A 12,892-nucleotide genomic window follows, 5' to 3' on the forward strand; every position below is an offset into this window, starting at 1 on the left:
TAGAATCTGGGATAGGAACTATAGGTCTTGGGAATGTCTTGCAAAAACCCCTGGTTCAAAAATATAGAAGCAACTTCAGTGACATCTCTGGGTCAGTATAGATTCAAGACTCTTACTAGATTCTTGTTTAAGTGTCTGAAGGTCACAGTCTTAAGACAATCTGACTGGGAAACTGGAAGGTTCTAAGCAAAGTATTTGACCTCTTAAAGGATCCCTGATCTATCAAGCACACGTAGGAGTTCTGACTCTCATGTTTAAACCTACTTCTGGAAGTTAATCCCGCATGTTTCACTGGATCTTTGTGATAGCTGAAATATTGGGGAATTTGAGGTGCTCTTTGTATGCGTTTGAACAGGGTTATTGCATTTCATTGGTATGTTCCAAAGTCAGAGTGGAAAACAGCTGTTAATTGTCATATCATCTTTTCTTGCAGTGTCTGAAGACTTGGGTGATACCAATAACCATCCCTGGGTGCAAGCTGGAATTCAGGCAGCAGGGTAAGCAGAAAGAGAGGTCTCTTGTTCTTTCAGAGTCCTGTGAAAAGGAATGCTTGGGTATGAGTGCAGCTGTGATGCTCCGTGGGTTTGGATTCCAGGAGAGGGACTCTTAACAGCTGTTGTTTTCTTTCTATAGGGCAAATGTGAGAACAGCTTTACATGGGAAGAAGTGGACAGTTTGGACTTAGGTGCTGGGCATTTAATTGAGTGTTAGAAAGCCAGATGCCCAGCCCTTTGGGATCTAGGAAGCTCCTGGTCCCCTTGGGAGTTTAATTTAGAAGAAGGAGAGCTACTTGCTCCTAGCTACCTAACCATAAAGCAGTCTAGAGGAACCTCCCAGTGTCATTCACTAGATTATCCTATCTAACATGAAGTAAAAGAGACAAATGGATATCTGCAGGTGAGTCAAGACTCACCTACAGATCTACTTAAAATCCACCACTCTTGTTCAAACTAGTATCAAGTTGTTAGAACTATGAAACATTATGTGTATTTCCTGATACTGTTTCCACTCGAACAGGCGCTCAGCCACACAGCTTGTTAGACTCCTAGTGACTCCATGGACTGTAGCTCACTAAACAACTCTGTCTGTGGGGTTTTCCCAGCAAGAACACTACAGTGGGTTGCCACTTCCTACTCCAGGAGATCCTCCCCATCCAGGGATCAGACCCACGTCTCCTGCATTGCAGGCAGATTCTTTACTGCTGAGCCACTGGGGAAGCATTTTTACTCAAAAAACTCGGTAATTAATACATAGTATAGAGTTTCACACAACTGAGAGACTGACACTTTTCACTTTTTTTCTTTTCCATTGGACTGAGGGTGAGATGAAGTATCCTTCTGAAACAAACTGAACTTTTTTTGTACAATGGAATTACACTCTCACTGAGGACATTCAGGGTAAAAAAAGTACAGAAAAATGAGAATAGGCTGGGGCTTGATGCTTAATAAGCAACCAGAATGACAGTGAAAAGTGAAAGTCGCTCAGTCATGTCTGACTCTTTGTAACCCCATGGACTATACAGTCCATGAAATTCTCCAGGCCAGAATACTGGAGTGGGTAGCCTTTCCCTTCTCCTGGGGATCTTCCAAACCCAGGGATTGAACCCAGGTCTCCCACACAAAAATGGGGTGTTTTAATAAATATAGAGGGGGCATAATAGATGGTTCCACATGGTAGATGGAACCATAATAGATGGTCAGGCATGTGCCCAGAGCTCACCTGGTAGACTTTATCTCAGCAGATCCTATTGAGACTGCTAATGCATTGCTTTCTTTGGACAGATTTGTTAGGAATAGTGAGAGTCTGAGCTTATTAGAAATTCCAGGAGGATATAAGGAGCTAGAACAGACATGGGCTGAAAATAATTAAAATGTATTGGGAAGTGGGATACCAAAGGCAGAGAATACCCGGTTTGTCTTTGTCTGAAATGGCACAGTCTTGATCTGGGATCAAGTAGTGACAGTGAAAGAGGAGCACAAATAAGACAAGCATAGCAATAATAAAACGATAGATATGTGATACGAATTTTGAACATGAAGTCTCCAAACTACTGGTCAAGATATTATTCAAAACACTACAAATTTTAGATATATACCTAGAAGATTCAGGAATCTGGCTCTTCAGGGGCTATTTAGCTGCCCCCTCCAAATGAAATAAACCCATACATTTAGGGTACAAACTATGAGTCATGTATAGAACTTAGCCTTAGGCCAGAGCTTAATAAATATTTGCAGAGTAAGTTAATAGAATCGCAAAGAACACACCTAAGACAGATAAATAGTTTACTCTGTTTCTGCCTCAAACGTCCCAGTGTTCCTGATTGTAAGTAGACAATGCATAAAGGATGCTCAGATGACAGACACAAAAGTTAAAGACATTACATCTTTTCACCAAAAGTATATCTGATTTTAAGATATAGTATTGGTCCAAACCAATATCTATTTTTGCTACCTCTTTTAAAACAAACCTAAAAATAGTTTTTAGACGCAAAATATATGATAACCTTTGTTTATTTTAGTTACTAAGAGACAGCTACACAGAGGGCCTCACTTTCCTCAGGTTTCTTTAAAATGCCAAGAAGTGTCACTTTTCCACTTGCTAAACCTGAACTTCTACTAGTAGGATGTGCTTTAATTGGATCTATAAAAGCAGTTCCCCTAGAGTATAGTTACAACTAGTTTACAGAAACCAATTCAGGGCTTACAGAGAGAGGAAAACAGCAGCAACAACACTGAAAAGCTGCAAGTCTTCTTTTGCTCAGCTTAGTATTTAGAGGAAAAAGTGAGGGGGTTAAGCTTCAGTGGTTCATTTGGATGACAATTGTTGCCCCCTTGGACTGGATGAAGCGCATTGTTTCATTTCTTTTTGTGTAGTTTTCCCCAGCGTTTCAGGATCATGACGTTATTAAAGCTGTGAACAGTAATGTTTGCCCACTGGCAATAGTTCATTCTAGAGTTTTCAGAGTAATGGTGAACATTGTTAGATCAATGAAATTGACAGATAACTCAAGAGGGTTTTCTTATTCAATAAACAATTTCAACATTCCTAGAGAATACAGTTTTTAAGCCTGTTTTTCTGTTGTGAGATTTTGCTTTTTGTAATGATTGTTTTTAACAGTAGTTACATAACAGGTAGGAGAGGCACAGTATTGATCTGTTTTTTGATTCAGTTGTCTTGTTTACTTATTTTGGACTTTTCTGTATTTCAGTCTTATCTGGTAGAAATGCAAGTAGACAATTGAATAGTTAAAGGAGAGGCAACCAGAGGAAGAAAGGTAAATAGCCTTGATAATCCATACACTAGCTAATCATCCACCTAATTTTTGAGAGTTGATTGGATTCACAGGGCATGAAATAGAGTCATGTAAAGTTTTTCTAACTAAACTTCAACTTCACAGTAAAAAACTTTGTGAAGTTCAGAAATCAAATACTAAGTTAGAACACACCAGAGATGACTTAGAACCCAAAGCAGAAAATAGAAAAGCAGATATTTGGGGAAACTAGCTGAGTCAGCACAGTGCTTATTGGAAATGGTAGCCTCCACACGGAAGTCTCTCTGCAGCCCTGAGGATAAATAGTTTTGTTCCCTGGATCATTTGTGGGCCGAGTTAGGTCAGCACTTTTCTCTGCTTTGCGCCTGTATGTGTGCTAAGTCACTTCAGTCGTGTCCGGCTTTTTGCTCCCGGATGGACTGCAGCCCACCAGGCTTCTCTGTCCCTGGGATTCTCCAGGCAAGAGTACTAGAGTGGGTTGCCATGTCCTCCTCCAGGGGATCTTCCAGACACAGGGCTCGAACCCAAATTTCTTACGTCTCTCTTGCATTGGGAGGCAGGTTCTTTACCACTAGCACCACCTGGGAATAGGCAAAATCATATTCTCCATGAACACATTTTCTTGGGGGGGGTAGGGAGCATCATTTCAGTAAATTGGAAAAATATGAATTTATTATTAGAGTTGGAACATATTGGATCAATTTGGAATTTAGATCATATTGGAACAATATGAATTTATTAATAGATTACTAATAGATTATTTTTTGTGACTTTGTTAGTAAGTTTTATTGACTAATGAACATGACAAGAATCAATCAGTCCTGGTGATTCTTAGGATCCTAAAAAGTATCATTTAGGTCAAAGCATGCTGGTTAGAAACTCTGTTTTGAAATTCTGACTCCCTATTTTAGATTTTTGACTCCTTAAAAACAGCCATTTCACTTGATATGGATTTTTTAGCTAAGAAATGACTCTTCAGTATTTAAAAAATAGCATTAAATAATGGAGAAATCTTTTCAAGGACACATTAATCTCATCAAAACTCTCAAAAGGCAACGTTTGCATTTTGTTATCTGTTATGTATAATGTTTTTATTGTATGACATAGAAATAAAATTGGTTTTTCAGTTCAGTTTTTAAGTATTATGTACTATCCAGCCTTGCTTGGTTTCATATGTATTGATTTAAATATAACTAGACTGAATATAAGTGACCAAGAATATGGAACATGTTAAACTATGGAATTGGGGGCTTCTCTCTTATCAGATACTTTGTTCTACAGTGTTGTTCTACAACTTTTCCTTTACTTTTCTTTCCTGGGCTTTTGTTTGTTCTGTTTTCACAATTTGGGCGTGTTCTAAGTCCAAGTACCCAGCTCAATTTGTTGAAAGCCTTGTCTCTGAAGTCCTAAGCTATAAGAGAGATGGCTGTAGAATAGAGTTGATATCATATGCAAACAATATTGTGTGGTACACATAGAGATGTGTTAAGAGGGTAGATCTCATGTTAAATATTCTTAGCACAGTAGTTTTTAAAAAGCAGGAGGGAGAGAGTTAAAAAAAAAGGATTTGGGGATCACAGGTCACACATGTCAGGACTAAAAAGCCATTCAAGAGTGTTGAAAAGAGAAAGATACACTTCCAGTGATGGAATTACCTGGGTGGTCAGGAACTGGCTAGGTTGAAGCCACTAAAACTAGAGTAAACTAAAATCCCAGGAAGGAAAACAGGGAGGACACCAGGTGCATTGAGCCAGTGCAGGGTGTGAAAGTACTTTCAGATTCATTTCTAGCTTCCCTGCGGTTTAGTGAAGTCCTGCCGAGCAGGCACTGAGTTCTGCTTCTACTGACATCTGGCTCAGCCAGACACTGCCTTCTACGATTTTCATCTCAGACGGTTTCTCTTCGATGAAATCTCTTTGGTATCCCCTAAGCTACAATTAATATATCCCCTCAACACCCCACCAGTATTCCCATTGTATTTTCACTTTCTAATTCAGCTTAATAAATATTGAGTGGCTACAATGTTTCAGACATTCTGCTAGGAAATACTTTGTCAGTTTTTATTGAATTCCCATTTCCTCCTATGGCTTCCCAGATGACCCAGTGGTAAAGAATCCGCCTGCCATGCAGGAGACCTTTGCTCCCTGGGTTGGGAAGAGCCCCTGGAGGAGGAAATGGCAACCCACTCCAATATTCTTGCCTGGAGAATCCCATGGGCAGAGGAGCCTGGTGGGCCAGGGTCCATGAGATCACAAAGAGTTGGACGTGACCGAGTACGCATGCACATTGTTCCCTCCTAACATCAAAAAGGAGAATTTGCACTTACTAGAAAACGAAAGATTTTCTGACTGGTCTCTTTGTCATTATTGTTAGTATCATCTTCCTTTCCAAGCCCACAGCAAACACTTGAAATCCAGAAACTTTATCTGTTTTCATATATTTTTCGAGGATTCAAATTTCTAAGGTATGCTGTCCTGCAACAATACCCTCTTAGATATGGTCACCTTGGGGACCAACTATGGTCTATAATACCAAAGTTACCTCATTGCTCAGTGGTGTCCGACTCTTTGCAACCCCATGGACTGCAGCACGCCAAGCCACCCTATCCATCGCCAATTCCTGGAGTTTACTCAAACTCACGTCCATTGAGTCAGTGATGCCGTCCAACCATCTCATCCTCTGTTGTCCCCTTCTCCTCCTGCCTTCAGTCTTTCCCAGCTTCAGGGTCTTTTCCAAGGAGTCAGTTCTTCACATCAGGTGGCCAAAAGATTAGAGTTTAAACTTCAGCATCAGTTCTTCAAATGAATATTCAGGACTGATTTCCTTTAGGATGGACCGGTTGGATCTCCAAGAAGTCCAAGGGACTCTCAAGAGTCTTATCCAACACCACAGTTCAAAAGCATCAATTTTTCGGCACTGAGCTTTTTTTAGAGTCCAACTCTCACATCCATACATGGCTACTGGTAAAACCACAGCTTTGACTAGACGGACCTTTGTTTGCAATGTCTCTGCTTTTTAATATGCTATCTAGGTTGGTCATAACTTTTCTTCCAAAGAGCAAGCGTCTTTTAATTTTATGGCTACAAACAGCTTTTTCTACAAGCAGGTATTCTTACCTTAATGTTTTCCAACCTAGGGTATCTCATATAGTCTCCTCAGTGATTTTAGGCTTTTTATAAAGGACAGGCTTCTTAGGTTGCTTCTATTTTCTACCCAGATGTAAACCCTGAGGGGGAGAATTACAAAGCCAGATTATCTCAGCAAAATGAGGGAAGAGAAAAGAGAAAATATAGCTGAAGTTCTCAAAAATGTACTTGCCAGACAGATATTGAACAAATGACTATTATAGATGAGAAAAATAATTGTAGTTATAGCTACCCAATAAATTTGGAGGATTTGTTTCCTCCAAACAATCAAACACACTAGTATTTAGTTACATTTATGTCTATCACCAGTCCACTCCAGTATTCTTGCCTGGGAAGTCCCATGGACAGAGGAGCCTGGTGGGCTACAGTCCACAGGGTCATAAAGAGTGGGACACAGCAGAAGAGACTTAGCATGCACGGCTTGGCATGCCTATCACTGAGTCACTTATTAGAAAAAAGGCATAGCTATTAGTGCTCAGTAATGAGAGAGAATTCAAATAAAGTTACATCTGTAAAAGGATGTACTGCATGGGTACATGAGCATTAAAGTGATGTTGATATTGACATTAGAAAATGAAATATATATTTAGATGCAAAATACAGTTTACAAAGAATATGATTGACAAGATGCATACCCATGTTACACCAGTGGTTATGGCTAAGTAGTCCATTTAGTGGTAATTCAGCAGTTTTCAGCTTTATTCTTTTTTGTTCTCTTGCATTTAAAATTTTTTTTCCCAAGGAATGTGTATTTTCTCTTAACCATGAAAATAAAACTAATGAACAATTTTGAATTTCAAAAAGATCTAATTGCTTCCATCTAGTAATTCTTTATTGTGTGTGGTCACTTTGGTAGGCACTTTACATAGATTATTTCTATTTTTCTCCCCAGTGTTAAGAATTGGTATAAAATGGAATTTTTTCCTGTTTATTTCCTTTATTTGTTTCTGGAAGAGGAAGTGTTAATCAGATTGGTAGCTGGGAAAGCCCTGTTTCCTTCTGGGCAGGGTTTCTGTGTAGTAACAGGCTCTCTTCTCACAGGCCACCGCTCTTCTGCTCCGTGCATGCGGTTAGGTGAAGAAGAACCCTCCACCCAAGGCTTTCCTTTTTCCTTTCTCTATGATTATTATCTTAACATATTTGCTATTGCTGTAATTTGGGTAGAATGTGGTGATGAATGGAGAGCAAGTGGACTTCCAAGTATGGAGCGAGAAGAAGAAATCTAATTTTTAAAAATTTAACTGTGGAGGAATTTCTACACAAATGGCTGCATTAGATTTTATGGAATTCATGTATGTTTGTTTCCCAGCAAGAGGATAGATTTCTTAGGAAAGCAGCATTGTATTAGTTCTACACCTTTGGTAGTATTTTCCGAATCAGTGATGGGTATAACTTTCCTTAACAATGTATCATCCACTTATTTAATGAGCATGTGAGTGAAGCTGTACTAATTGGAGAATCAGAAAGCTGCACAAGCAGTGAGACATAAAGTGATAAAATATGTGCCTTAACTGATGATTTTTAATTCTACTGAAATATATTTTTAAAAATCAGAGTAATAGATTCTGAAAATTTATTGCAATATTTTTTATTTCTTTTATGTTTATAATTTTATGCCAAATTCTTTTCATGTACCTTAATAAGCATATTATATTGGGCTTCCCTGGTGGCTCAGATGGTAAGGAAACTGCCTGCAATGCAGGAGACCTGGGTTCGATCCCTGGGTTGGGAAGATCCCCTGGAGAAGGGAAGGTATATGGATAAGATACCCATTGAGTCATGAGAATTACAGCCTGTCATGGTCTAACTGATCCTTGTATATCTAACGTAGATCTTGGAGTTGAAAATTCTACTCCAGTTGGTTATTCTTTTTTCTTTTTTTTTTCCATTTATTTTTATTAGTTGGAGGCTAATTACTTTACATCATTGCAATGGTTTTTGTCATACATTGAAATGAATTAGCCATGGATTTGCATGTATTCCCCATCCCGGTCCCTCCTCCCACCTCCGTTTCCACCCGATCCCTCTGGGTCTTCCCAGTGCACCAGGCCCGGTTTTTCATACCTAGAAACAGATCGTTCACTTGATCCGCACAGCTCATTCTATTTGTGCGCGTCTGCTCCGTCTTTGCTGTTGTTGCGCAGCCGCTAGGCTGAGCCTGACTCTGCAGTCCCACAGACTGCACCACCGCAGCCCCTCTGTCCCCCACTGCCCCCCGGAGCGTCCTTAGACTCATGTCCATTGAGTCGGCGATGCTGACTACCTTACTGCCCAAGCCTGAATTTATACAGCTGCTGTTGTTCACAGCAACAGTGATGCCATCCAACCATCTCATTCTCTATCGCCCCCTTCTCCTCTTGCTTTCAGTCTTTCCCAGCATCAGGTTTTTTTCCAGTGAGTCAGCTCATCTCATCAGGTGGAGCTCAGCTTCAGCATCAATCCTTCCACATTTCATTTTCTTGGGCTCCAAAATCAACGTGGACAGTGACTGCAGCCATGAAATTAAAAGACGCTTGCTCCCTGGAAGAATAGCTATGACAAAACTAAACAGTGTATTAAAAAGCAGAGACACCATTTGTCAATAAAGGTCCGTATAGTCAAAGCTATGGCTTTTCCAGTAGTCATGGATGGGTGTGAGAGTAAGCCTAAATTTATATGGTACTTTATACTTTGCAGTGTAGTATGTTTTTTAATCCACAATTCTATTTTTGTCTACCCAGTATCAGCTTGGCTGATACTGGCACCATCTTCTTTGTATTTTACCACTCTGCTCCACGAGGTTCTGAGGGGACTGCTCTTCTTCACGGTAAGCTGATAGTGTAGGAGGCTTGTCAGGTACTGGGGATCTGGCTGTGATTACAATGAGGACATTTTTAATGTTGAATGAGATGCTATATACAAACACTGGGAAATAGAAGATAAGTTATGATATTGTCTCAGTCATGTCCTCTGCCAGAGAGAGGATTCCAACCATTAGTAGAAAAGATAAAGAGTGAGGAAACTAAGGAGAGAAGCAAAGCTAACAAATTCTGAGACCTGGCATTTCTATCTTACCACTATGTCTGATATAGGTAGCATTTCTAACCTTCCCAGTGAAGTATATCGGTAATTTATTTTTTAGCTTGTTTCATATTATTTGCACACAAAATGTGAGTGATCTCATTAAATATCCCCGATATATGTGACTTTTCATTAGTAAGACCCTGCTTCAAAGAAAGGTAAATAGAATGACCTACTTTGTAGGTGCAGTCATTCTGCTTCCTTTGTCACCTCGGGGTTTATCAGTAGGCTCATTTACAAAGTGGAAAAACAAAATGAGTATGGAGACACTGGTGTGCTCAGTAATATGGACTTCCCCCTTACCCAGACTGACCTGGCTACATCCACTGAGAGTGCCTAATTTTCCCAAATTGTTGACAAGCATCAGGGCCCTAATATGAAATGATTTTTCTAGGAGATCAGCCAGCTACCTAGTTATGGGTCAGCTACATCAAATTTCTTTCATTTTAAAATGACAACAGTCTACAACCTCAAAAATACGTACTTTGAATTTGCTTTTGTTTTCCTACCTATAATGTTTCTGTCAGATCCATTATTCATGGATTTCCTGAATGTTCTAAATATTGTCAGAATATTCCATACAAATCATCTTTCATCTTCTGTTTCACTTCACAGTGGAACAAGGGATGTAGTGGACCAAGGCCTTGGGTTCCCTAGTCTTTTCATGAATCCCACTTGAGGTACCAGGTTAGAACTTATAACTGTTTTAGTAGTGCAAAAAAAACTAAGTTGAACACAGAACTGGTGATGGACAGGGAAGCCTGGCATGCTGTAGTCCATGTGGTCGCAGAGAGTCGAAAATGACTGAGTGACTGAACTGAACTAAACACAGAATATGTAGGAAAGGATTGAAGGGAAGACTTGAAAACCAAGCCTTGAGATGTTCAGAAACTAGAGCAGTTCTGTTTTTGTCTACAGTAGGTGATGCTGACTGAATCTCTAAGGCACTGTCATCAGAATCTCAGCTCTAATTTTGGTTTCTCTGTGTGTGTGTTTTTCCAGAGAATAACATTTCTGGAGGGGAGAATCTGGTTGGCTTAGTTTGGGTCTGTGCTTACTCCTGTGATAAATGTGGGGAGAAAGAAGTATATTAAATATTAGGCATCCAAGGACTGGACTGTAGTAGCTATTATTTTTGCTTCCTCAGGATGTTTCCTTTGTGTCTCCCTCTTTTCCTTGCTGCCCACCAATAGAAAGTCTGTTCTCCTAGCTGTATGGTTGAACATATGATCTGAGCTATTGATAAGCAAATCTGGCTGTTACTGGGTGACTGTTTCTAATTTCAAAATGATAATAGTCATCCTTTGCCTATCATATTGAAATTCATCATAAGCTGTAAAATCTCCTTTGCAGGGATAATTTACAGTAAAAATATTTTCATATGTTTTATAAGTTTATTTTCCTAAGTGTAATAAATGAAGACATTGACTTAACATAGTAAAAATGATATGAAGTTCTGGAGTAATGCACTATTTTAATTTTATTAATTTTATAGAGAAGATGAATAAGGATTGCCTCCAAATTACTTACAATGTATAAACAAAGATTTTGCAGTTGTTCAACTAGATGATAAATGGGAGCAAAAGAGGGTCTCTATATAGCACATAGCTGTGTAAGCATGCTAACCTGAAGACAAAGAAAACTCAAAACAATTAGGGTTGTGTTTATGTTTCAGGTATAGGTAATCACAGATCTGATGTTTTAATTCTTAGGGAACCAACCAGATTCTGCCAGAGATTATATGCCTGAATAATTCTGTACTTTTTCCTTAGAGTAATTTATTATATTCATTCTGCAATTTTTGGTTTTATGTTCTTTGTCCCCCTACCACACAGTGAGTCAGAGACTGTCATTCATTTCTATATCTCATAATCTACTCTTTACTTCAGGACGTGACAACACAGAATATAATGGTTACAGACATAGCACATGAGTTTTGGCTTTAGGGAAAGCTGTTTGATTATTGGATTTACCATGTGCGAGCCATGTAACCAGGGGTAAATTGTTGACCCTAATCATGCTTATTACATTTTTATTTTATTTTTTCCCCAATTATTTTTATTAGTTGGAGGCTAATTACTTTACATTATTGTAGTGGTTTTTGCCATACATTGACATGAATCAGCCGTGGAGTTACATGTGTTCCCCATCCCCAACCCCCCTCCCACCTCCCTCCCCACCACCATCCCTCTGGGTCTTCCCAGTGCACCAGCCCCGAGCGCTTGTCTCATGCATCCAATCTGGACTGGCGATTTGTTTCACACTTGTTAATATACATGTTTCGATGCTGTTCTCTTGAAACATCCCACCCTCGCCTTCTCCCATAGAGTCCAAAAGTCTGTTCTATACATCTGTGTCTCTTTTTCTGTCTTGCATATAGGGTTATCGTTACCATCTTTCTAAATTCCATATATATGTGTTAGTATACTGTATTGGTGTTTTTCTTTCTGGCTTACTTCACTCTGTATAATGGGCTCCAGTTTCATCCACCTCATTAGAACTGGTTCAAATAAATTCTTTTTAATGGCTGAGTAATATTCCATGGTGTATATGTACCACAGCTTTCTTATCCATTTGTCTGCTGATGGGCATCTAGGTTGCTTCCATGTCCTGGCTATTATAAACAGTGCTGTGATGAACATTGGGGTGCACGTGTCTCTTTCAGATCTGGTTTCCTCGGTGTGTATGCCCAGGAGTGGGATTGCTGGGTCATATGGCAGTTCTATTTCCAGTTTTTTAAGGAATCTCCATACTGTTCTCCATAGTGGCTGTACTAGTTTGCATTCCCACCAGCAGTATAAGAGGGTTCCCTTTTCTCCACACCCTCTCAAGCATTTATTGCTTATAGACTTTTGGATAGCAACCATTCTGACTGGCATGTAATGGTACCTCATTGAGGTTTTGATTTGCATTTCTCTGATAATGAGGGATATTGAGCATCTTTTCATGTGTTTGTTGGCCATCTGTATGTCTTCTTTGGAGAAATGTCTGTTTAGATCTTTGTATGTGACTTGGGAATAACATTGCCTCTTTGGGTAATGTGAGAATTAGATGTGATAATGTAAATAAATTTCTAATCACAGTTTTGACATATAAATTTTAGATGAAATATAGCTAGTAGTATTGGTTATCAAATAAACATTTTTGGCTTCTTAAGTGAATGGTTATTTAATTCTTCTTGGTAAAAGCCATTTTTTTTGGTCTAAAAAATTATATCAATGAATGTAAATATTTCCAGTATCTACAATGCAAGAGTATTATCTTGTGTGTGATATAGTATTTTTGAATGTATACAGTTATAAAAATGTAATGTTGTTGAATGAGAGCACATGCTACTGCATAAAATATTGTTACATAAGAAGAATGAGTCTTGTAATTTAATAAAATAGGCACAGGGACCATTGAACTGCTACAG

At 39.1% G+C, this 12,892-nt stretch overlaps 1 protein-coding gene across 1 annotated transcript in view; it reads left to right on the plus strand.

Moving 5' to 3' along the window:
* Positions 1–12,892, plus strand: part of GABRA4 (gamma-aminobutyric acid type A receptor subunit alpha4) — a 233,124-nt gene that overhangs the window by 184,849 nt on the left and 35,383 nt on the right. The window contains exon 9 of the mRNA XM_070451941.1: positions 434–497. Within this exon, the coding sequence (XP_070308042.1) occupies positions 434–497 (64 nt within the window). The remainder of the gene's footprint in view (positions 1–433; positions 498–12,892) is intronic.

This window comes from Odocoileus virginianus, chromosome 21 (assembly GCF_023699985.2).
Source record: "Odocoileus virginianus isolate 20LAN1187 ecotype Illinois chromosome 21, Ovbor_1.2, whole genome shotgun sequence".
NCBI classification, from domain to species: Eukaryota; Metazoa; Chordata; class Mammalia; order Artiodactyla; family Cervidae; genus Odocoileus; species Odocoileus virginianus.